The sequence below is a fragment of the Equus przewalskii genome, chromosome 1 (assembly GCF_037783145.1).
Source record: "Equus przewalskii isolate Varuska chromosome 1, EquPr2, whole genome shotgun sequence".
NCBI classification, from domain to species: Eukaryota; Metazoa; Chordata; class Mammalia; order Perissodactyla; family Equidae; genus Equus; species Equus przewalskii.
Window position 1 is genome coordinate 40,648,792 of NC_091831.1, and position 27,277 is coordinate 40,676,068.

General features: G+C 34.0%; 1 protein-coding gene across 2 annotated transcripts in view; it reads right to left on the reverse strand.

Moving 5' to 3' along the window:
- Window positions 1-27,277, reverse strand: part of PTEN (phosphatase and tensin homolog) — an 84,930-nt gene that overhangs the window by 49,554 nt on the left and 8,099 nt on the right. For both annotated transcript variants that reach the window (XM_008536064.2, XM_008536065.2), the window contains exon 2: window positions 11,391-11,475. In XM_008536064.2, coding sequence (XP_008534286.1) covers window positions 11,391-11,475 — 85 coding nt within the window. The remainder of the gene's footprint in view (window positions 1-11,390; window positions 11,476-27,277) is intronic.

The following is a 27,277-nucleotide window of genomic DNA, read 5'->3' on the forward strand; positions in this document are numbered from 1 at the left end:
CACATTGATTCCAAGGCAGTGAGAGCAAGGTGCAGAGGAGTCAGAGATTACTCAGAGAGATCTCCAGAAGAGCTGCAAGTTTATGAGCAGAGTCACCAATACCCAGTCATGGCAGCAGCACCTGGGACAGCAAGCATCCAGGCAGCAATATACCAAGCACACTGCTATTGTGACCTCTTAACTATGCCTTGCTTCCCTCAGCTTATGCAAATCTTCCAAGCCTGGTTCTCTAGTTTTGAGCTATGAGCTATCTAATATTTTCAAAAAATTCTTTTCTGATTAAGTAGTTACTTTGTCGGGCGCAACCAAGAATCCTGACTTTCTTTTACATTATTTTCCTATAGCTTTTTTCTTTTTTAGCGAGAGTTGGTGAAATCATACTTTTTTTGTGTGCTCCCTTTAATATTTGAACTTTATGATTTCTTATCTAGCACTCTGGGCAGCAGTGAGACTGGCAGGAGAATAAACAGTCTATTTAAAAGAAAATATCACAGCACTTTAAAAAAGGGGGGAGGGTAAATTCTCGCAAAGAACTTGAATATTACTTAGGGAAACATTCACCATGGCTGCCCCTCCCACTTCCTCCTCTCTCCTCCCAGGGACTTCATGCCCACAACTGGCTCATTGCCTTATAAGTTTGATACAATGGAAAGGGAGAAAAAAGCAAGAAAACAGGGCTTTCCAAAAGGAAATGGGAACATTTAACTGTAGATACTTGGAAAGTAGAGACTAAAAACTTAGATAGACAAGAGCAGAGAGTTAATAGCCTCAAAACTTAAAAAATCCAGAATACAAATCTTTCTAATACAATTACATCTTACTTCAAATAATTTCAGTAGGTAAAAATCTGAATTCATTAACGACAGTTGTGAAAATAAAGTATTTTTAAACAGGCTTGACTTTCCTCAAAGAATTCCTATGAAATAGTTCTAAATAAGTTGCCAACGTGCATTTTAAAATTATTTGTCAAAATAATATATAAACATATATATTTCGAAAGATATAAAAAGTCTGTAATAAAAAATTAGTCAAGGGAAGATGGCAGAGTACGAAGCACCAGGAATCTTTCCCTACCTAGACAAAAATTGTACTGGCATAATCTGTCTGATGTAACTATTTTGGAACTCTGGAGTCTATTCAAAAGCTTGCAGCTTCCAGGGGAAGGCTTAGACAGTAAATCACAGTTAATTTCAGTCAATTTCAACTCTTAGTGTGGTAGTGGCTACCCACCCCTCACTGCCCCAGCTGGCAGTCATGCACATATTCCTAGAACAGCCTGCAGCAGCTTGTGGAACCTTGTCCTCCAAATATCAGAGATCTGTGTTCTGATCATTGACTGCTGCTTCTGATTACGGATGTGCAGACACAGAAGGAGGCTGCCATTGTTGCAATCCCCACAACTGAAACAGCTTCCAGGGGATTTAAAGACTCAAAGCCTATGTTTTTCCTTCATTTTTTTCCCTTTTCCTTTTTTGAGAGCCAGACGTTTAAGAAGTATGACATCCGTGTACAGGTGTTTGTGTGTACATTAGTTTTCAAGTCCTCTGGGTAAATGCCCAAAGGGGTACAAGTGCTTGATTGCAGAGAATATGTTTAGTTTTGTAAGACACCACTAACTGTCTTACAAAGTAGCTGTACCATTTTGCATGCTGTGAGTTTTTCACATACTGCCTATATTGTATAGGAATAGAGTTTTTGTATGCTAAATACTGAATGATTCCACCTATAAGACATTCTGGAAAGTCACAACTATGGAGACAGTAAAAACATGTGGTTGCCAATGGCTGGAGTGAGGAAGGGATGCCTAGGTAGAGAACAGACCACTTTTAGGGTAGTGAAATATTCTGTATGATACTATAGCCATGAGCTGCATAACAACGTTACTTTCAAAGACAGACTGCCTGTATGACAGTGGTTCCATAAGATTAGTACCATATAGCATAGGTGTGTAGTAGGCTATACCATCTGGGTTTGTGTAAGTACACTCTATGATGTTTGCACAATGACAAAATCACCTAACAACACATTTCTTAGAATATAATCCCATCGTTATGTGACGCATGACTGTATAATGGTGGACACGTCACTATAAACTTGTCCAAACCCACAGAATGTACAACACCAAGAGTGAACACTGATGTAAATTATGAACTTTGAATGATAATGACGTGTCAATATAGGTTCATCAATTATAACAAATGTACCACTCTGGTGGAGGACACTGATGAGGAAGGCTGTGTATTTGTGGGAGCAGGGTGTATACGGAAATCTCTGTACCTTCTGCTCAATATAGCTGTGAACCTAAAATGGTTCTAAAAAATAAAGTTTATTTTTTTAAAAAAACACACACTCCACAGCTAATATGATATGCAATGGTAAAAGACAAAGTTTTTCCTCTAAGGTCAAGAACAAGACAGGAGGTCTTCTTTCATCATTTCTACTCAACATAGTATTGAATGTTCAAGTTGAGCAATTAGGCAAGAAGAAGGGGAAAAACGCATCCAAATTGGAAAGGAAGAAGTAAAATTATGTGTTTGCAGACGACATAATCTTAAATGTAGAAAACCCTAAAAATTCCACACAAAAAAATATTAGTACTAATAAACATATTCAGCAAAGTAGCAGCATACAAAATTAATACACAAAAATCGCTGTATTTCTATAGACTAATAATGAACAATCCAAAAAAAAGAAACAAAACTCTTTACAATAGCATCAAAAAGAATAAAATATTTGGGAATTAACCAAGGAGATGAAATACTTGTACACAGAAAACTACAAAACACTGTTCAAAGAACTTAAAGAACACCGAAAAGAAAAGACACTGCATGTCCATGGATTGGAAGACTTGACATTGTTAAGATTTCAGTACCACTCAAGGCAATCTACAGATTAATGCCATTCCTACCAAAATCTCAATGACTTTTTTTTGGCAGAAATAAAAAATTCCATCCTAAAATTCATATGGAATCTCAAAGGGCCCTAAACGACCAAAACAATTTTGGAATAGAAGAACAAAGTTGTAGGACTCTAAATTTCTGATTTCAAAATTTACTACAAAGCTACAAAGTGTGGTACTGGCATAAAGACAGACACATACTAACGTAATGGAATAGAGAGCCCAGAAATAAAACCCTGTATACATATCACATAAGTTTCAAGAAGTGTGCCAAGATCATTTAATGGGGAAAAGACAGTCTTTTCAACAAATTGTGCTAGGAAAAATGGATATCCACATGCAAAAGCAGTAAGTTGGACCCTTATCTTACACTGTATGCAAAAATTATCCCAAAATGGATCAAAGACCTTAAACTATAAAACTCTTAAAAGGAAACATAGGAGAAAAGCTTCATGACATTGAATTTAGGGATGACTTCTTGGATGTGAGGGCACAGGCCAAAAAAAAACAGGTAAGTTGGACTGCATCAAAATTTAAAACTCCTGTGCATCTAAGGAGACTATTAACAAACTAAAAAGGCAACCCACAGAAGGGGAGAAAATATTTGCAATCACGTATCTGATAAGAGATTAATATCCAGAATATATAAAGAACTCCTAAAACAACAACAACAAAAAAACCCACCCAGTAACCAAAGACCCCAAATTGCTAAGGCAATCGTGAGAAAAAAGAACAAAGCTGGAGGTTATCACAATCCCTGACTTCAAAATGTACTACAAAGCCATAGTGATCAAAACGGCACGGTACTAGTACAAAAAGAGGCACAGAGATCAATGGAACAGAACCAAAAGCCCAGAAATAAAACTGCACGTCTACAGACAGCTAATCTTCCACAAAGGTGCTAGGAACATACAATGGAGAAAAAACAATCTCTTCAATAAATGGTGTTGGGAAAACTGGACAGCCATGAAAAAAAAATGAAGGTAGACCATTATCTCACGCCACACACAAAAATAAACTCAAAATGGATCAAATTCTTGAAAATAAGTCCTGAAACTATAAAACTCCTGGAAGATAATATAGGTAGTACACTCTTTGACATCAAACTAAAAAGGATGTTTTCGAATACCATGTCTTGTCAGACAAGGGAAACAAAAGAAAAAATAAGCAAGTGGGAGTTCATCAGACTAAAGAGCTTCTGCAAGGCAAATGAAACCAGAACCCAAACAAAGAGACAACCCACCAACTGGGAGAAAATATTTGCAATTATATATCTGACAAGGGATTAATCTCCATAATATACAAGGAAATCACACAATTGAACAATAAAAAAACAAACAACCCAAAATGGGCAGTGGATATGAACAGACATTTTTCCAAAGAAGATATACAGTTGGCCAATAAACACATGAAAAGATGTTCGACATCACTAAGCATCAGGGAAATGCAAATCAAAATTACACTAAGATACCACCTTACGCCTGTTAAAATGGCTATAATCACTAAGACTAACAATAACAAATGTTAGAGAGGGTGTGGAGAGAAGGGAACCCTCATACACTGCTGGTGCGAATGCAAACTGGTATAGCCACTATGGAAAACAGTATGGAGATTCCTCAAAAGACTAGAAATAGAACTACCATACGACCCAGCTATACCACTACTGGGAATCTACCCAAACAATTTGAAATCAACAATCCAAAGTAACATAAGTACCCCTGTGTTCATTGCAGCACTATTCACAATAGCCAAGACATGGAAACAATCAAAGTGCCCATCGACGGATGATTGGATAAAGAATATGTGGTGTATACATATAGTGGAATACTACTCAGCCATAAAAAAGACAAATCCATCCCATTTGCAGTAACATGGAAGGACCTGGAGGAAATTATGCTAAGCGAAATAAGCCAGACTGAAAAAGACAAACACCAGATGATTTCACTCATATGTAGGATATAGACATCCACATGGACCAAAAAAACAGTTCAGTGGTTACCAGGGGAAGGGGGGTGGGGGGGGGTACAGGGGGTGAAGGGGAGCACTTATGTGGTGACAGACAAGAAATAATGTACAAGTGAAATCTTATATCGATGTAAACTATTACAAACTCAATTAAAAAAATGTTCTAAATATTAAAAAAAAAATCTAATTCATAAATGGGTAAAGGACTTATTAAACATTTCTCCAAAGAAGATAAACAAATCATCAACAAGCACATGAAAAGATGCTCAACATCACTTAACATTAGGGAAATGCAAATCAAAACCACAATGACCCACTTCACACTCATTTGGATGGCTGTTATCAAAAAAAAAAAAAAAAAAAAGCCAGAAAATAACATATTGGCGAGGATGTAAAGATACTAAAACACATGTGCATTGCTAGTGGGAATGTAAAATGGTATAGCCAGTATAGAAAACAGTATGGCAGTTCCTCAAAAAATGAAATACAGAATTACCATTTGACCCAAAAATTCCACATCTGGGTGTATACCCAAACTAATAAAGTAAACATTTGAAAAAATACTGGAACACCCATGTTCATACTACTATTACTTACAATAGTCAAAAGGTGGAAGCAAACCCAGTGTCCATCGACAGATGAATGGATAAACAAAATAATACATACATATAATGGAAGGAAATTCTGACACATGCCACAACATGAACTCCGAAGACATTACGCTAAGTGAAACGTCAGTCACAAAAAGACAAATATTGTACGATTTCATTTATATAAAGTACCTAGAATAGTCAAATACACAGAGACAGAAAATAGAACAGTGGTTGCCAGGAGGCAGGAGTAGGGGGGATGGGAAGTTACTGTTTAATGGGTACGGAATGATAAAAAAAGTTTTAGAGATGGATAGTGGTGATCGTTGCACAACAATTGAGTGCACTCAATGCCACTGAAGTGTACACTTAAAAATGATCAAAATGGTAAATTTTATCTTACATGTATTTTACCACACACACAAAAAATGACTCATCTCCAGCTTTATTTCTGCTTCCCCCAAATAGCAACCACACCTCAACTCCTTGGATTCTTTTTCCTGGTATTTAATTCAGCATTTCCACATAACATATACAATACTACTTCGTGTAGGTTTATCAATTACCCACAAATTTTCTGCCATGGTGGAAGAGGCTTACAGAACCAGTAGAACCCCCACACGTTTCACTTCTCTTAATCCCCCTTAAATGGCAATATCACAATTTTGGGTTAAACCACCAACACACGTTATTAATTGCTTCCTGTTTCTAAATCACCTAGTTTTCCAAGGATCTATTGCATTTTTTTCCCCAAATATTTCAATATCCACCTCCTGGTTCAATTTTTTTTCCCTGAAGCCCTCTGTCCTACTGCTCCAGTTAGAACTGGTTGTTCTTCAGCTTGTGGCACAGCTGTCATTCTGGGACTTTCCTTTGTTGATTCTAAGCTGGATCCTGTTTACTGAAGCCCTTTTCTTTCATGGTTTATTCTCCTGTTTTGCTGGGGCACATCTTCTAGCAACCTCTTAAGAAATGTTACACAGGCACACATTTTTTTGAATCCTTGAATGTCTTTTTTTCCTACTTTTGTACTTGATTGATGGTTGGGCTAGACACAGAATTCTAGGCTGAATGCAGAACTTTTGAAGTGCTGTTCCTCCATCTTCTATCTTTAATTCTACTGCTAAGAAGTTACACACCATTCATATCCCTAATACTTCCAAGATGATCCTGAAAGCTTTTGAGAAATTCTCATTATTTCTGGTGTTCTTAAAGAAATTTCATAATAATGGCCAAGCATTGGCCTGTTTTCATTTATTGTGTTTGGTGCTATTTAGGTCTTTTCAATCTGGAAATTGAATTTTCTAAAGAAATTTTTTGGTGTAATGATATCAGAGAAGACCTTCCTTTATGATTTCCTACACTATGTATGGGCCAACACTGCATTAGGCCAAACAAAGAACATAAACAGGCTAGATTAGCTCCAGAGTTTCCAGTTTTTGCCCTCTGATACACAGGATTATATGGTTATTAAGGAAATCAGCTTTGGACTCTGACAGACCTGGATTCAATGCTCAGTTTCACTACTTACCAGGAAAGTTAACTTCTTTTAAACCATCTAGGAAATGGGAATAAGTTCACCATAGAAATTTAATAAGATGACACGTGTAAACTGCTTATACATCAGTTATGTATGTATGTAAATAAATGTACAATAAATGCTAGTCATTATTAAAATATCAAAAATTGGATTGGTGCAGATAATATAAACACTGTCAAATCCATCAAGGCTCTGCTATTTATGAGGAAATAAGAATAACAAAAGAAGTGGGGGGGCAGCCAATAGATACAGGGTTTTTTGTTGGGGTGATAAAAATGTTTTGGAACTTGACAGAGGAGGTGGTTGAAAACATTGTGAAGATACTAAACGTCACAACTGTATACTTTAAAACGATTAATTTTATGTTATGTGATTTTCAACAAAAAAAGAAAGAAAGCAGGAAACATAAGTAATAAGAGAAGAAGTCAAAAGTTGCTGGCAAGGAAGAATACAATTGACATTCTTTCCTCTTAAATTATTTTGAAACTTTCCTCTAAATAATCTCTTTTCAATTCTTTTTAACTGAATAGCCAATAATGATAATGTTGGTACTTCCTTTTTTATTAAAGATCAACATACAATTAAGGTTGATTGAGAGATCACCATATAATTAAGAGAAGAATATTTGCAGTTTCTTTAGGAAGAAAGTGTATAAAACAGTACAAAAGGAAGGAGACGGACTCTTGAATCAATAATACAGCTGCTTATATATGGGTAAAAAGAAGCTGATAGTATACAAGACTACGGATAAAGTCTTTTTAAAAAAATCACTCCATATCAGAAGACTGAACTATAAACACTTCCTTATAATAAATATGGGAATTTTCCCACATCTAAAACCTTTCCAATAAAAAAGGAGGAACTAAATTATTTCCTAGTGATTCAGACTGGGGGAAAATGTTATTACATGCATCTTTTTTCATTTTCAACATTTCCCAAATTGTGCTCCATGGAACACTGTTTAGAGAGATGTTATTTAATATACTACAAAAGAAAAGAAAGAGAAGGGGGAAGGGAGGAAGGGGAAGAGAAAGGGAAAGAAAAGTAAAAAAAAGGAAAAGGAAAGCAGCATGTTAGAATTTCACTCTTGGGAGATTTACAATGCATAGTAGCATATTAAAGGTTCTGCAGTAAGAAAGCCAGTTCACCTCTATTAAACCTACGTTTTCCTGATTTATCAGGTACAGAATAATGGTTCTCAAGCTATGTCTGTTAAACACATGAAGCGTCAATTTGTTAAAGACTGCTTAAGATTTATAACAGATAACATATAAATTAGACAACTTCAATATTAGCCTGAGGGATAAGAGTAACATACATATCAAAGAAGAATCAATTATCTGAATAAAACATTGTTTCATATTACCAGCTGGTCAGAGCAAGAGCTTAGTAGCAAGAAAGAAGATGAAGAGAGGTGGTAACAAGACTAAAAGAAGAAAAAACAATCTGGGAAGGGTTGGCTCTTCAACTTCCCTTCTATGAGATGTCCCTGTCCTGTCCTGTCAATTTTGATTCCTTATTAAACACACCATTTGCAGTTAAGAGAGTAAAAAAGTCCGGCTTGCTTCACTTTTTCCCACTTTCCCTTTTTGTTCATTTTTTACACTAATTCCTCATCCTAGCAGGTTACCTCAAAAGAAGTTAAATATTTGTCACAAAAGTACTTCAAGTACCTCAAGTATAAAATTTCATATTGTCATAACAAACCATATTCCCAAACAGTTAAATAAGACTGGACAATTTAAGCATGAAGGAATTTGCAATTTGAGTTTATTTTACTCAAAGATGTACAACAACAACAAAGTCTGAAGTCTGCACCATATTTCCTGTTTGGGGGAAAAATAATAGGAAAAATACGGAACTAGAGAAGAAAAGATAATTTTAAATATTCTTTAAACATCTCAACAGAGAGAGCAAAAGAAAATCCAACTGAAAATAGTTTTGTTAAACGAAAATTTAAAACAAAATAAAGACATTTTTCACTGAAACGTTATCATCTTTGAACCAAAAAGGAATCACTACTGTCTCCAATATGGTGTGAACCAATCAAAGAAATCAATCACTTAGGTACTGGAGACAGCCATTCCCTTGGAGAGGCTAGTCCTAACAGGCAAATTACTTAGGAATTATTTATTTTCATTTCAGTCCGTAGGAAAAACTACGTCTTCCCTCCTACTGTTCATCCTTTCTCTCATAAAAGAAGGGGAGTGGAGTGAGTAGCTGAAGCCAACAAAGCCTTCCTGGCCATTTATCCCCCAATCAAAAAAAAAAAGCAAGACAACACAACCACAACATAGCCGATAATTCATTTTTATACGCTATTACCATTACCATTCCATAGGCGTGACAAGATGAGTTGGCTAAAGCAACCATTAACTAAATATAACAATCCATACTTATGAAGTTTTTTTAGGAATAAGAAATTTGAAAAAGTCAAAAGCTAGATAAGATAAACTAGATACATTAAAGCAGACAGAATAAATGTCAACTTTGGGTACTGATTACAAACTACATGTGCGAATCCTAATTTAGAGGCATAGAGGTGAGGAAGTCAGAAGATGACAGATAAAAATACTTCCTAGAATAGTATTTTCTTAGTCAAGTTATTGCAATCTAAGGTCTGATAATCAAATGCATAGATCCAGAAACCAGACTTTATCGGTAACCTAAAAGATGATCAGTCAGCCTCAGTGACTAATTCAGTCAGAAGAGACTAATTTACATTCAGAAAAAAACAATATAAAACCTAGCACACCAGATTTACTAACCACAAGAATATCCTTACAGTGATCAGAAAACTTGTCCTCTACTCAGAGTATTAATACTCTTTTTCAGTATGAGTACTGCTCTGACTTGGTTGAATCAGTACTTGGCTGAACACAGAATTATACTAATGTGAAGTTAATCACCTTATGAGATATTTCATGTAGACCATTAAGAGGCCTGAGAAACACTCCTGCACCACAGTAGGGAGGGAATACATGTCTGGTAACTGCACTGCTCACTTCCCAGATTTTCCATCTCTCTTGATATACTTCTTTCATTCTTTTTCCTATCACCCACTGCATTTCCTGCAGATGTGTATTATCATTGATTAAGCCATATCAAGCTGTTACTCTCATAGCTCTGCGATGTTAAGCATCCTTCCACTGCGTCCTAACTATGAGAAGGCAAATTCATTTCCCTATTTTCAAGTTCTTAAATAGTACCTCTGACAGCCTCAGGTACCACCTATAATTGTAATAGAAACTATAAAGAAGCAGTTTTGGGGTTTTTGTACACACTGAAATTTAATTCTGAACACAATATAAACACTACAAAAATCCAACTGGACACAACTCAATACTGAAAAATGTAAATATACTTTGGTTCAAGCAAATTGCTAAAAATTAACCACTTAGAAAAACAACTTATGGCTAGCTCATATAAGGATGTAGTTAGACTTATATACTTACTCACACAATTATTATACAAGGATTCCACATCTGCATAATGCTTTACTAAGGGCTTTCCCATCCATTATAACACTTAATTCTCATAATCACCAAATATTTAAATTGAAAGTCTCCAAGAAAGATACTTCCAAAAGAGGGTAAAGGGAATAATCCAGAATTTTAACTTTTAAAAGCCATTTGAGTCCCTACCGACAATTTAGAGTTAATTTATTCATACATATATATTTTTGCTCTGAAATCAGAATACTATTAAGACTATTCACACAGCAGAGACAAATTCCTTCTCTCATAAAATCTACCAGGTACTCGTGGGTCATGAATGTATTAAAAAACTAAATGGGAGTTGAGAAGTATTGTTGTAAACTGAATGATAATTACACTTAGAAAATTATAAAATGGACAAAATTAGGCTTTGGTATGCCCAGCAACTGCTTTCTAAATTGCTTGTACCAAACACTTCTTCAGGTGCTTGGTACACATATGCCCAATTATAAACTGTTCTACGTAAAAATACACAGGTATCAGTTGCCAGTATCCGATATAACTGATAGTAATGTAACAGTTATCTCTACCTTAGAATGAATAAATTTAAGTGAATAAATCCACTCAAGGATTTTAAGCCTAATCTTCAATTGTGAAATAAAACACAAAAATCCTATTATAATGGAATCCAGACACTAACTTGGTGAGAGGCATTTTATAGAGTCCATGAAATCATACCACATATTTCTGATTACGTAAAAGGTCAGTTCTTATCAAATGAGTTGTATCCCATTGAAGTCCATTAGGCACAGTAAGCAAAAAAGGCAGTTACAGAACACCAACATAATGAAAATAAAGTTTACATCACAAAGTACATCTTTTTCTGTGGTTTAGAAAAATGAAAACACAATATGAACATAATACATTAACATCTGAAACAGAAAATTAAGAGTTCTTACCTTACTACATCATCGATATTGTTCCTGTATACGCCTTCAAGTCTTTCTGCAGGAAACCCCATAGCAATAATGTTTGGATAAATATCTGAGTACTTAAGTTAAGGAAATGTCTGAAATATGCAACAACACAAATTACTTGTAGACGTTTTAAACCATTAGCTGATTATAAAAAGCTTTCCTCTCTACAGCTATGCTAATAAAAGGGTGTCAAAGTGTGCTTGTTTAGAAACCATCATGTGTAATTAAGAAATAGAGGTAAATACATTAATTCAAAGAAGATCCTCAAAACAATTATATAGTAAAAATAATTTCCAAATCCCTCTATTTAATATATTAAAAATGCACCTAAGGTAAAAGGTCAATTCCACATTCACAGTATTCAGGTATTCATGCAAAACAAAACTCTCAGACTTTACAAATCATACAACTAAAGCATTTGGGGACAAAAACAAAAATTCAAAATATAAACAACAAACCTGCTGCACAACTTCTAATTTTTCATGATTATAAAAACTACCAGGGTACAGAGAAAAGCAGATACAATTAAGAATCAGGATGTCAGATTTAAGAGCTGCCTATGTCTCTAACCAGCTATATAATTTGAACGAGACATGTAACCTTTCTAGACTTCAATTTCCTATTCTACACAGTGATTAGGTTGAGACAACCACTAAGATCTCTTCTAGCCCTTGGTATTTATGACTTGATAATAATGAACTGAGGTAGAAATTTATTCTCATTTCGAATCAAGGTAATCAATATTTAGCATGCCCATTCTATTCACTTATACAATTGGCATAAAAACAAACTTCCACACTGAAGAAGAATTCATATTAAACTAACCACAAAAAACCAACAACCACCAGAGGCCGGCCCGGTGGCGCAGAGGTTAGGTTCACACATTTCCCTTCACGGTGGCCAGGGGTTCACCGGCCCGGATCCCGGTGCAGACGTGGCACCGCTTGGCAAGCCATGCTGTGGTAGGCATCCCATGTATAAAGTGGAGGAAGATGGGCACAGATGTTAGCTCAGGGCCAGTCTTCCTCAGCAAAAAGAGGAGGACTGGCAGCAGATGTTAGCTCAGGGCTAATCTTCCTTAAAAAAAAAAAATCACCAACAACCTACATTTCAATGCATTTTGCCCATTATACCAGCTTCTCATTTCTTCTTGAGCTCCACCAATCCTCTTTAATCTCATGATTTTCTGACAGACCTCTCACTCCAGTCAAGCTTATCTGGCTAAAGCCACCCTTCAAGATCATCTCTAAAGTTCTCCCCACACCTACTTCTGGACCCATTCATCTTCCAAATACAATTCAAAATTCACCAAATCCAGTACCCTTTAGAAAGACCTTTTTCCTTTACTTTCTGCTGCACTCACATTATTGATTCTAGTATCATTTTCAATACAAAAATCATTATCAAATTACTGAAAGCTTCTATTTTGATATTATAATTTAAGAAAAGGTTCTAGGTGTGCTGTATGTTCTATCTATAAGATTACTATGTACTGATTGGACAGATCTACAGAATATTTTTTAAAACACACACAGCAGGGTACAGTATGCCACCTTTTGTATAAAAGAAAGAATATTTTATAAAAGAAATATTTTTTGATAAAAGAAATATTCAAACATATATTTGTTTGACTTTAACCCTCCTCCCAACACACACACATGCATGAGTAATAACTGAAAAACTAATAAAAATGGTTGCCTCATAGAAAAGGGGAGGGAAGGGGAGAAGCATACATTGAAAACGGCCAGAAACAAATAAACCTGATTAAATATCAAATTGGTAACCAGGAGAAGGGATTTATTTCAAGGGTTATTTGGACACTGCAATCTTACTGTACTTCTTGGTAGGAAGTAATCTAAGAACAAAAAAAACACAAAGAAATTTTAAACTTCTGACTGTTTCTAGTACTATCAGTATTGATATCCACAAACTTTTGTTTTATATTGTAGGAAAATGCAATGAAGTTATGCTAATGATTTTAAGATTCATGATTATTAGGGTAAGAGAAAAGAGATATTACAAAATCAAAAAATCAAGTAGAAACATTGAAAATATCAATACAAACTCGTTTGTAAAAACCTATTATTTTCTAGGTCATTTCACTGAAATGGCCTGAAAGCATGTTACCTTAGCAGTAGGTAAACACTCCTAGAACCCAGATTCCATCTCTAATATCTAAAAGATACCAAATTCCTTGGAAAAACAGTTTATGCTAGGTCTAGGGCAGAGAAGGTACAAGGCGAGCCTGTGGTTTCTTTCTGTGCCAGAGAGCAAGGAAGGCATACATTAAGGGTCTGTACCAAACAGACACAGGAGCTAGCACAGACAACCCAATGACTGAAGTTGAGTACCAAAGAAAAAAATTAAATTCTAGTAAATTAAAACACCTTGACTAAAATGAAAATCCCTGAGTCTAAAAAAGATACTCACAAGAGAAAAAGTTAGAACAAAACAACAAAAAAATCCTTTTCATTTATCATTTTTTGAGTGGCTATTGGCATAGTTCTTTTACTTTGAATATTGGTAAAGGGCCGATCCTGCTTTTCCTGCAGGAACTGTATTTCACGGCAACCAAATAGCTCCATTTCATAAGGTAAAGCTCTACTTTACAGAAAAACACCAGTTACTAAACATAAAAGGACAGAATTTTAAAAATCACACTTTGTAAGCTGTAATAAAATTACTGATTTAGGCAAGGAGCAATAAATCGTGCTAAACCAATAGGTGAGTGGATGATGAAGTGAACTTTCTTATAGAGCCAAAATAACACTACACAAAATACTTTCTAATGTAAGGAGACAAATATAATTAATCACAGGCAGAAAAGACAGTTACTCAATTTCAGCGGTCAATCTCAGCATCACCAAGAAAGTCAGGTAGAGAGCATATGACTTTTGATGTGATGCAACACGAAGGACACAGCACCATCTACGACAGCCAAGTTACCTTCAACCTGAGCATCCACCAAGCATTTAGACAGAAATCTTAATTTACAGAAAACAGATGAGAGAGAAGAACAAGCTAAACGACATTATGAGAGAATAAACTGGACAAATTCGAAGTCTGTAGAACATGACCCAGTTCTTTTCAAATATCTTTTTTAAGTCAAATATCATTTTACAACGTGGAGATGGGAGGGATGGGTAACAATCCTTGATTTAAAAAGACTCAAGGGTTCTAATAGCTAATTCCACAGGTACAATGCTGTTCTGGATTTTGTTTTAGACAAAGCAGCCATAAAACACGTTATTTGAGCCAATTAGAGAAATTTTAATATGATCTGGGTATTGGAGGAGACGAAAATTTACTGAAATGGAAAAGTAGACACTATTGACTGAAAAAGAAAGGTTTCAAAGAGAACGTACAGTGATACCATTTCGGTAAAAGAATTCATATATATATCCATATAGACATATGTAGACAAAAAGATTACAAACTAAGGCATTGAAAGTTATAATCTCTAGGTGGTAGGAATATGTATTTTTTCACATTTTTGCTTGTTTTGTATTTCCTATTTTGGGCACAATGCACCTGTACTGTTTCCATAACAGATTTTTAAAATGCTTTATTTTTGCACCTTTGTATCTTCAGTCTCCAGTGGGCACCCATGATTACGTTTGTTTTACAATTACTCCAAGTCTGTTTACTAAGTGTCACGACAAAATATTTTCTTGCCCATACAGGGCAAGACTTAGAATCAGCTCTGTAGGTAGTTTTAAAAAATGCTAAATTTCTACCAAAAAATTATAATAAAAGTACCCAAGACTTAAATACCATTTACTATGTGTCACAAACAATTTTTGTCACTATAAGACTACAAAATGTCACCCCCAACCTCAAATGGTTTTTCTACCATAAAGACTTCAAAAGAAAACTGTTAGGATTATCATTTTCAATATCACAAATATCAGCTCTCATCTGCTATTCTCACATAAGAAAGTAGCCCCACCTAAAAATGTAGCTCTTGTCAAAATGCTTTAGGGTATTATATCCATTCATGAGAAAAAAAAAAAAGCAGAAGAGAATGGAAGTTTAAATCAAGCCTGTAGCAGTACAATTCCCAAAAGTGAATAATCTTTACTTTTTAACTCTGTCTTGGAGCACAAACTTAAGAAAATAGGAAATGACAGTCAGAAAAAAATGAGGCAGTAAAAATGAGGGAGCTTAGCCTTATACAAAAGCATAGAAGTATAAAGGCCCCCGAAATGCATTCATTTTATCCAGGACTAAACTCAGATTTATGCTTGTACTATGAATACTAACTAAATGGCAAAAGACTTGGTTAATTTACTTAAGAAAACTATTTGTCTATAACCGTACATAATGAGGATATTATGTGCTCATTAAAGTAAACTCAGTTGGCCCCGTCTTTCATTCACTTAACTATTCAAACACATATTGAACATTCTGTGCAAGGGACACTGAGAATATAAGCAAAGACTACTGCACTCAAGCAGTTCTATCAGGGAAGACACACACACAGACCTACACCTGTGCCAAAGGCCCTATTAAATATAAGATCAAGATATTTTAAGAGCTAAAGACAGAGGGAATAATTCTGTTGGGACACAGATAAAGCTTCACAAAGTAATATCTTAGATAATTCTTAAGAAGTCAGTCTCAAACATCAGCAGACAGAAGAAGAAACAAGAGCAATTATAACAATCCAAGCAGAGGCTAGAGCAGAGATAAGGAAATACATAAAATATTCAGAAAAAGCGAGCAGTCCAGTACAGCTCACACACAAATCTTTATGGAAAAGGTGGCAAGACTGACAAAAAATCAGATCTAGTTTGTTTTTTTTTTTGAGGAAGATTAGCCCTGAGCTAACTGCTACCAATCCTCCTCTTTTTGCCGAGGAAGCCTGGCCCTGAGCTAATATCTGTGCCCATCTCCCTCTACTTTACATGTGGGACGCCTACCACAGCATGGCTTGCCAAGCAGTGCTATGTCCGCACCCAGGATCTAGATCTAGTTTTAAGGAAGCCTTGGCAGGGAGTTCAATTTAATCAGAGTCAAAGGCCAGGATCAACACGGGAGTCTCTCGCAGACCAACAATCCAAACCTTCCTTTAAACAGAATCTAGGAATTCAGTCTTTTTAAAGTTTCACTTTCCAGATTCTCACCTTTCCTATTCATACAATTTGAGACTTTACCCAAGACTTTGGCATCTGTCATACATTAGAAAGATATGCCAGACAATATGCTAAATACATGCTCATTTAATTGTAACAATTCTATGAAATAATATTACCATTTCATAGATGATGAAATTGAGGGTCAAACAGATTGGGTAACTTGCCCAAGGTCCCAAAACCACTAAGTAGTAAGTTATGATTCAAATCCGTTATGTACATAATTTCAAAGCTCAAGCTTTTTATACCATGTTGCCCCACAAAAGGAGATTAAGATTTTTTATACTTCCAAATCAATAATAAAAATACAAAATTTTCAATGGAAGTAGGTTCAAATGAAAGTGATTTACTAATCAAATGTTAAAACTGAAAAACTTCTGAAAGACACTACTACAAAAACCTACTGGCATTTCCAAAACTGATGTCAGCAACTAATGAGGACGTAATCTTTAGGGAAATATTTTTTATGCCAAGAATTAAACCAATAAACAAAATCTACTATACGATTTTCTTGCTTCCCCATACGTCAAAATTTTTAATGACTTTTTTTAGGCAATTTAAACCAAATAACTGAGAAAAAAATATATATGATTTCTAATATAAATAGCCTTAACCTGTACTTATTGGATATTTCTTTCAATAAGAAATAGTCTTTAAAATGAAATTTTCATCTAATGACTTAAGTACTAAGCATAAAGAATTATACTAACTAGGTCATTAAAGGAAATCAAGTATCTTTGCCATCTAGTGACCTGCTTGCAAGAGGTATGGCACCATGGTTAAGAACACATGCTGTAGAACCAAGTTACCTGGACATGAACCTCAACTTACTGAGTAACTTTGGGCAAGTTACATACTCTCTCCGTGCCTGTTTCCTGTGTAAAACGGGGCTAATAAAAGTACCTATCATTTAGAGTCATTGTACGGATTAAATGAGTTAATACATGAACAATGCCTAGAACACGGTGATCACTTGAACAAATGGTTCAGCCCTAGATCATAAGGGCCTACCATAAGCACTTAGGTTTTTTTTTTTAATGAGACTAACTGCTGAATAACTTAATCTTTCTCAAAAGCATCAAAGCCTAACAGAAACTTTACTCTTTGAAATCTTTACTGTACCAATTTGCCTTTTAAGTATTTAAGAACATACGTAAACTAGGGGCCGGTCCTGTGGCCAAGTGGTTAAGTTTGCACGCCGGTTCAGATCCTGGATGTGGACATGGCACTGCTCATCAGGCCATGCTGAGGCAGCGTCCCACATAGCATAACCAGAGGCACTCACAACTAGAACATACAACTATGTACTGGGGGGCTTTGGGGAGAAGATGGAAAAAAAACCAAAAACGAAGATTGACAACAGATGTTACCTCACGTGCCAATCTTTAAAATATATATATACATATATATATGTAAACTATTACTCAAAAAGGAAAAAAAAACCCCTTCTTTCCCCATAATATCAGTGGCTACTGCACACGCAATAAGGAGAGAGGTGGAAGAAATGTATACATGGTACTTTCCTATCTTGCCTAGGTTAGATGGCCACCATAGCTACAGGAGATCTCAGATAACTGGACGGTCTTTTTCTCCCCACCTTTGTTTTGTTTTAATTGAGGCATAATTTACATACGATAAAATACACAGATCTTAAGTGATCAGTTGATGAGTTTTGAAAATTATACATATCCTGTTTGGACAGTCTTGATTCAAGTGCTACAACAATCCTCATCACAGGATAGTCTCAAAGAAAAAAATAATAATAAATGGTAAATTAAGTTATAAAGTCTGTCCACAGATGTCACTTTAACCCAAAATATAACTGACCTATTATAAAATAATGTGGCTACTATATGAGCTAAGTAAATTTTTGCTGGCTGGTCTGAGGATGCAATCATAACTTAAAACACTAAAAATATGTTCCAAGTTACACCTAATTAACAAAACATCTTTCAGAAAACAACGTGAGTTGAGATCTCATGACTCTACCCTGTCTCAAAACTTTATTTGAGCCTAAATTAAGGGGTTTATACTATTAATTTAACTAGAATTTTCAAATAGAGGGTAATAACCAAAAAAAAGCTCCCTAAATCTTATTTTATAACAATGTGTTCCTGATATGTGGACTAAATCTTCAAGTATGATGATTACTACAAAGAAAAAGAGTTGCGGCAAGTTTCTTTATAATTTTATAATACTCAATATACAGATATGCTTACCCCTAAACAACTTAGACACTAAAATGCAGTGCTAGTACACAAACCAATAACTATTTTTTCCCTGCCATAATTATTTTAAAGAAAATTATTTCTACAGACCACATATAAATAAGCTATTTTAAAATTCTAGTTAACTGAAAGTTATAGTAACAATCTGAAGCTATAAAATACATGAAACATGGCTGGCCAAGTAGAAAGTGACACACAGATTTAGAAAGGTAGAGATCAAAAAGCATCAAAAACTAATCTGAAGTTGCCTGGCCCGGAAGGAGAACAGTAAGCTAAATCTGCGCCGGAGTGAAGGAATGAAGAACGTCAAACTAACAAGAGAAGACAAGAGGAATCGAAACCACGTTAGCAAACATCAGGACTTCACATTTAATTTTATTTTCCAGGAATTTCTGGAGCTTTTCCCCTGCTTTCTGTCAGTGTTTTCAAGCAACAGACACTTACGGCCCTGGTGAGAGGAAAAGAGATTCAGCCATCGACTCATAAGCTACATCAAGTTTACATTTCTTTCAATAAATTTTAACAAGTTTAAATTTAACAAATACTTTCCAAGCATGTCACAGTTATATCCATATTATCAACTTTTCTAATCAAATTATGCTTTAAATACAAGCCACTCTCTTGGACTTCTATACTTTCTCATTTAATGAAAGATTTTATATTTCTTACTAGATTTTATTTTTCCCTATTTAAGTGTGTTAAATGTTTGGATCAGATTTCTAAATTCAAGATTCATACTGAGAGGAAAGCAGAAACAGGAGTTCTTTGAATTCTCCAGGTGATAAAGTGCTAACCGTTCATTATTGAAGAACGATTTGTCCTAATATATAAAACATATAATCATTCCTGTACAGACCAAATTAACGCAGCCTAAAATCTTATTTTCCAAAGTGAAAAGGGTGCACAGATACAAAAGCTTGAACTACAGAAATATTAAGAGGAAGAACGCTCCAAAAAATGAGGATTTTAAGAAGAAAGAAAGAGCAGCCAGGAACAACATAGGACACAGGGACATATAAACATTTACTAGGTGCCAGGTCCTGTACTAAGCACTGAATGCATACTGTCATTTAATACAGAAGACCAAAGTACCATTCTCAGCTTTGCAACTTAAAGCCTTTGACTTCAGCTAAGTTACTCAATCTCTGAGCCTCAAATATTTTTGTTTTGTTTTTCTCTAAAATAATGATAATAAACTTGCTGTAACTTCTTTACTGGTTGTTTCAAGGATCAAACGCGGTATCTGGAAATATCTTTAAATCTATAAAACTACAAAGAGCTCTACAATTGTAAATAAGAGTTTATTATTTGAGGTTGCATGAGTTAGAAATGTCCTGTTATTTAATTTTCATTTAAATGTCACATTACAAGGCAACTCAATACAGTGCTTTTATAAACAAATTATAAAAGAAGGAATTCCAAATATTAAAGTCACTTTAGCATAAATTTTAGGTTCCTTTTAACATTGTTAAATTATCTGCTTAGCAGTGCCAAATCAGAAAGGAAAACTAACTGACAAATAATTTACGAACTCTACTGAAGTTTTCTACTTCTCCAATCTGAACCTAACAACTTTCATGTTTTTATATTATACCAACTCATCCTGACTGAAAAGTTTACACATATTTTTGCTTTGAAATAGTTTAGATCTCACTTTCTAAATGAAAACATCACTTTCTTCAAATGTAACATCAAGAATGGCTAGTAATTCTTCTACCTAGCAGCAATACTATGAACTGGTGCATTTGGCAAGAGATATGCAACCTGTAACAGAGCTATGAAACTACCGTGCCTTTTACTCCAGCAATCCCACTCTGGCAATATACTGTAAGAAAACAGACCAAAAAAAAAAACACAAACAAACAAACTATACAAAGATATTCACAATAGTGCTGTTTATAAAAGAAAAAAATGGAAATAACCCTAACACAGTACATTAGCAAACCATGGTATTTAGCCTGATGAAATATTACTTATATAGCTTTAAAAATGACAAGTACCCAATGACAGATAAAAATTAACTTGTGAAAAAAGAGATCACAGAACAGTACGAAAACACTGATCGTAAGTATGTAATTATATGCATGTGTACATTAACAAACAGGGAAAGATAATTTCCAGTGACAAATATTTGAAACAGAATTAACTTTTTTCTATTGCATTGTTTAAATTTAAGAATCATTTTGAAGGCATTTCAAGCCAGATATATTAAGATGATACTCAGTTAAAAAAGAATTACTTTTTAAAGGTACAATCAAGGCACTCCGATCTTCAATTATTTAAATTTAGGCAAATTAGAACCACAGAAAAATATCTTATCAAGTCACTGATAATGCTAGCAATACTCTAAAATCCAAACTATAATTGTTTTAGTGCATTAGCTGAGGGATTATTATTCCCCTCAACTAATTTAATCAATTTTTCTTCAGAGTAGTTGTTAATTATGAAATAATGTGTCTACAACTTTTCAAGGCTACATCTGTGAACCTCTAAAAATTTAAGTTGCCCAACTAACTGGTTTTAACGAGTATACCAAACAATTACCTTCTTCCTAGGTCTCTGGATGAATACGATAAGAGTGATTTCCTGTTTCAGAACTCTGCTGCTGTTAAAATACACACAGATACACACACACACACCCCTCTACGGTTTTGCTCCCACTAAAAAACATCCACGAATGACTACCAATAACAAATCAAACAAAATATGGTTATAACTAACAAAACAACTTTCAAAAAGATTATCAGTTCAACAAGACCCATTAGACATACTTGTCAACATTATATACTTGAACTAGGCCAAACGCTGACTAATTTTCTACGGCAAAATCATAAAAGCATATGAAAGATTACAGAAGTTAAAATTATAACATTGATCCAACATTACTATAAAACAGATAAAGTATCTTTTATGCTCTAATCTTTATATTCAATATTAGATTGATAAATTAATCTGTAATATCATTCTGTTATAACAGCCAAGCTTTTACCATTTACTTTACCAGAAGCGACTACATAAAACTCTAGGTTTTGGCTACTCCACAGTTACACAAAAAGACAAAAGGCCATTAACTTTTACAGAAAAAAGACATTCAAACAGTTAAGGTACAGAAGATGTCAAGGGATGTATCAATAGTTTGAGAACAAAGCCTTAGTGATATTTAGTACCAATTCACTTAAATATTAGCAAACTGCATTCTGAAAAAAATAATAGATTCCAAGATTTCCAGCTGTATTGATCTTTTAGATGCAACCATGAACTTATTTCCTAATATTCAAAAATTACCCCCCACACAAGGTAATAGGAAAACAAAGTCCTAAGAAAACAAAGTCCTAAGACAAATGTGTCTCTGGCAAGTGAGTATTCTTCTTCCTATTCATTAGGCCAAAACTGCAAAATTATCAAATTTATTTCCAACAACCAAATTTACCTTTCAAAAACAGCTCTGTTAATTTGAAGCCATTTTAAAGAAGAAAAGCTCTAAACAAGTGTGTGCCAGACCGCTTCCTTTTATATTTGGCTTCAATATAATAAAATCAAGTCTCTTTATTCTACATCTTAAACCTGGAAATTGCTTGCTTTTTCTTCCAAATGGCAAAAATAGTTTTGCTTAAGTGCAGTATTTTAATTTGAATAAGAATAATATGAACTGAAATACATGTGGATTTTAATATACAAAGGCACACTTAGTGGCATTCCGTACCGTATTGGTAAGCATCATATTCCTGATTTTATTATAATAGCCTTGTTCTAATATTGTAAAATATGATTCATATTCCCACTGAAGCTATTTTACTCATTATGTAAACTTTATAATTGCTCAGATAAGTGGATTATCAAAAAATCTGAAATTACATATCCTAAAATAGTCAAAATTCATACTTTAAAATTTAATAAGGAATTTTAAAAGATACTAACAGGTGAGAGTACATCTACACTGCTTGGTTTGAACAGATAACACATAATTTTAGTCAGCTACCTATTAATGCTTGTTCCTGAAGAGATACCATTTTAGTATGAATTCAATTATTGCAACTGGGAAAAAAAGCCCAATTACTGATCTTCATACTCAAAGGAAAACATACTAAAACTCTTAGAAAATAATTAAGCTGAAATGTAACAAAACAAAAACAAATTAAGGAGTCAACTTTTTCAGCCAGTAAATAAAATTTTAAAAAACATAAAGTCTAACATACAGAAAGACAAAAATACCAATAGTTAGATGGGAGGGATAGAAATGAAAACAAGGGAAAGGAGCTCTTAACACCTCACACTCTTTAAATACTATTAAGTAAACAAAACAGGTAAAGACTTTTAAACTTTTCATATTTGGATAAATTCACACCAACATATGTGCCTCATTTAAGGTAAGAGATATAATCTATGAACACATTATCTAGGTCTATCCAAAAATGTATCATTCTTTTCATGGCCTACAATTCAGGCCTAAACAAATTCTACAAACTGATATTGGTAAAACAATCTACTTTCATCAGATATTAATTTGAAACTGGCAAGATGTTTCTTGCACAAAAAATAGAGGCCCCGGGCACAAACTTGCATTTGAGAACATGAATTCAAAATCGTATCTAAACTGAAATATTATTTCTGATCATATTAAACAATTATCATAATAAACCTCAATAAAAACAATGTCAACATAATAAATAAAAGAAAGTAGATTAAAATTAATCAGATCCTATTAAGCCCAATATGCAATTTTAAGACTTCTATGCTACTTAACAAGACCAAGTTCTTGGGGGTAAAAGAAATTGTTATAGAAACAACTTCTGTAGTGGCTCAAAATGCAACAACAAAATTTTAAAAAGGGAAACTCGTTTACTAGCATCCAGACAAGAATTAAGTTGTAGGAGAAAAAAGCAGAGAACGGGAAAAATATTTAAAGCAAATCTTTAAAAAATACTTATTAAATCAGTTCCCTGATTAAGTTCTGTAATAGAGAATTCTGATATATTAACTGTTAGGAAAATTATAGTTTAAAAATATCAAAATCTTGTATAACTTAATGTCTCAAGTTAAAACATGATGTTTCCACTTAAATATCTCATCTTGTAAAAGCAAATGACTAAAAGCCAGACTTTCATTACATAATCCTTAGTTCTCAACCAGTATCTTTGTATTTTGGTAGAAAAATATAAACACCACCGTAACCATTAAGCTTCATTTTTGCAAAAGCTTAAAATTTGATATTAGTCTTTAAAAATCGTAATTAATACATGACCAAAAGACAGAAGTGTCAAAACCACTTATATCACTAGATTATCTTAACTTTTTCCTATTTTGGGTAACAGATGGCAAGCCTTAGTTCTTGGACACTACACCATAATCACAATCTGTGTGACCTTTTCAGTATTAAAAAGAATCCAAACAGCCTTAATAACGAGCACCTTAGCTTATTTTACATTACATATAATCTTGATCACACTGGACAGAACACAGATATGCAAAATTGTATCATACTTTCTGTATACTGTTATTTATTTTATACAGGTTTCCTCCAAGTCCATGAAAACTATTCAGATGTTGAATTGCTTCACGAATTTTCAAAAAACATAAATGCCTACACTCACAAAATATTTTTGCCTATGCTATGTTTTCATTAGCACCCAAGAAGGTTTATATCACACCTAGATCAAAATTTTCTTACGTTTAAGAATTGAAACAATTTTATCTCACTTGGAAAAACGTTACTCTAACAAGTAATTTTGTTTAAAAAAGAGAAGAGTTTGTTTCTTCCTCAATATTTTTTGTTCTAACTACATGAATTAATAAATTCATTGGGAAAGAACTATCATTTAGCTAATGTGGTTAAAATCATTTCTTTTAGTATTTGGCACTTAAAAATAAGATCTGACATAAACTAACAAATCCAATTTTTGACCACAAAAATTAATATTCATTATAAATGCAAATGCACAGCAAACCTTCATCAATTAATATCACCAATTACCGTGGCAACTATGCAAATATAAACTATATTCTTCAAAATATGTTCCAGGGAACAGTAACATCATGACAAGCCATACCCTTTCTGATTAAAGACAGGAAAGTAGCAAGGGTTATAACCACTTTAGTATGAAATGATGTGATAGTCTATTCAAATCACTTCTATATCCACTTGAATTTCAATACAATAGTCCTACAATAGAAAAAGGAAATTTAACAGATCAAGTGTTTAAATAAATTCTATTTTGCCTCACTTAAATAAGTAAAATAAGCTTAAAATGTTAAATATGCAATAGTTTTCTTCTAAGAGAAAAACAGCTCCAAGATTCCAACAATGCAGCTATTTTTTGTATAAGAGATTATGATTTTGTGAATCAAAATCATGAAAATATTTCTTAATATTCAGGTCATCTTAAATCCACTCTAAAGAAAAATCAGAAAAGAGTAGAAAAAAATAGCCAAATATTGGAAACAAGTTTAATGTACAACTACAAGGAAATAATTAAATATTTCTGATTACTTCACCATCTAAAATAAAGGCAATTATAAGGTGCTCTGGAAATTGCTAAAACATACACACGCACACCTTTAAGTTCACTATGCTCAATTATATTTCAAAATACACGCATATGAACAAAACTACAAGCTAATATGAAAACATGAAGTTTTAGAGAAGTAGGACCGTGGGAAATATTTTTTTAGTTCTCTTTAATTTGTTGTGTTTTCATACAAGAAATTTTCTTAAGTACAGTAAGCAAATGTAGTTTTTTATTCATATACTGAAATAAACACCATAAGCCTTATTCAATTAAATTACAGCAATAGTGTTTTTCTTAACAAATTTGAAGCTATTATGATTAGCAGTCCTGGTTTTAAAATATTTATCAGTACCTCTGAATAACTCCTATAATTTCAACAAGAATCATGAGTCAAATTTAAATTTCATAAGAATTATTAAAATAGGCCTTGACATTTTATTATGCATGTGCAAACTGAGAGGCAAAGTAAATTGTAAAATCAAGCACACAGAAAAAAATCATAGCAAACAATCTATTCCTAGAACACTTTCGTAATTATGCTTGCCCTAAGAACAAAACAAAACTCAGAATCCTCTAAGCTACTCCCTAGGCATCTTCTCATGTCTGGGCTCATCTAACACCTCATCTCAACTTTTCCCAAAAACTTTACATTAATGCAAGTTTTTAATTTAGATAAATAAAGCACTGTAATTCAACAGGCTGATATAGCAAATTTAGAGTCTAGAAAAGAACGTAACACACGCATCAGAGAACCTTAGAGTCAGCCCTACTTTATCTGGAAAGAAATGAGAAAGTTTTTTAACTTGTCAGAAATTTGCCATTTTACCTCAGCACACTTAACTTCACCATACCCGACTATAACAAAAGCAGCTTTAGAATAAAAAAGTGTAAGATTAAAGAATACATTACACAACAAAAAACAAGTATACTGGGAGCAAAGTATCTTGGGAGAACTCAACAACTGATAGAATTAAAGGACACAAGCTAAGGATTCCTTTAAAAACTACTGGCAACATAAAAATGAAAAAAATGCTTTCTTTTAATAAAGCATATTCATCCTGTTAGAGCAGTTCTATGTAACATCCTTCTGAATACAGTGCATTACACTAAGACGTTTATTGAAAACATCTTCAGCCTTTTCTAACAGAAGTTCAAAGCAGCACTTTCACAATCAGTCAAATAATACATGAGCTTTCTTCAAATAAACCTTTTTTGTTACCAGGGGTATCTTTTGTGGACAAAGTTCTTATTATAAAGAATACTGGCCTAGAAGCAGTCAGAAAACCTAGATGTTAAAAGCCGAGCTTCATCATTTATTAGAAATTAATAAAGAAATTTATTAAACTTCTTAAATACCACAATCTAAGGGCGAGGGGTACTTTTACTAAATATACTTATTATGTAGCAAACACTTTATACCTCTAAACTAGCATTTTTCAACCTCAGCTGAATTGGCAATTCTGGCTGGATAAGTCTTTGTTGTGGGAGAGGCTGTCCTGTGCATTGTAGGATGTTTAGCAGCATCCCTGGCCTCAATCCATAGAAGCCAACAGCATCACTCCCCAACTCAGACCCCCAAGCTGTGACCACCAAAACTGTCTCCAGACATTGTCAAATACCCAGACAAGGTGGGAGGGGATCACTCCCAGTTAGCAACCAATATTCTGAAAACATCTAACCTATACTTCTAACAAACTTAAAAAGCCACTCTACAAGTTAAGGATTTTTACCACCATGTTAGAGGTGTAGAAACTAGGGTTCACTAAGGTTAAGTAGCGTACCTTTATTACACAAGTGATAAGTGGCTGAGCAAGGATTTAAGCTAAACTTTAGGTCTAGCTGACTCCCAAATCTATGCTCTTTCTATTCCACTCTGCTGCCTTTCTACAAAATCGGGATAACATTTGCCATGCTGAGCTATTTAAGGTTTACAGATCATATGAGATAATGTATGTGCAAGTTTTATTAACCTAAAGGAGACAACACATTAGGGAATTGCT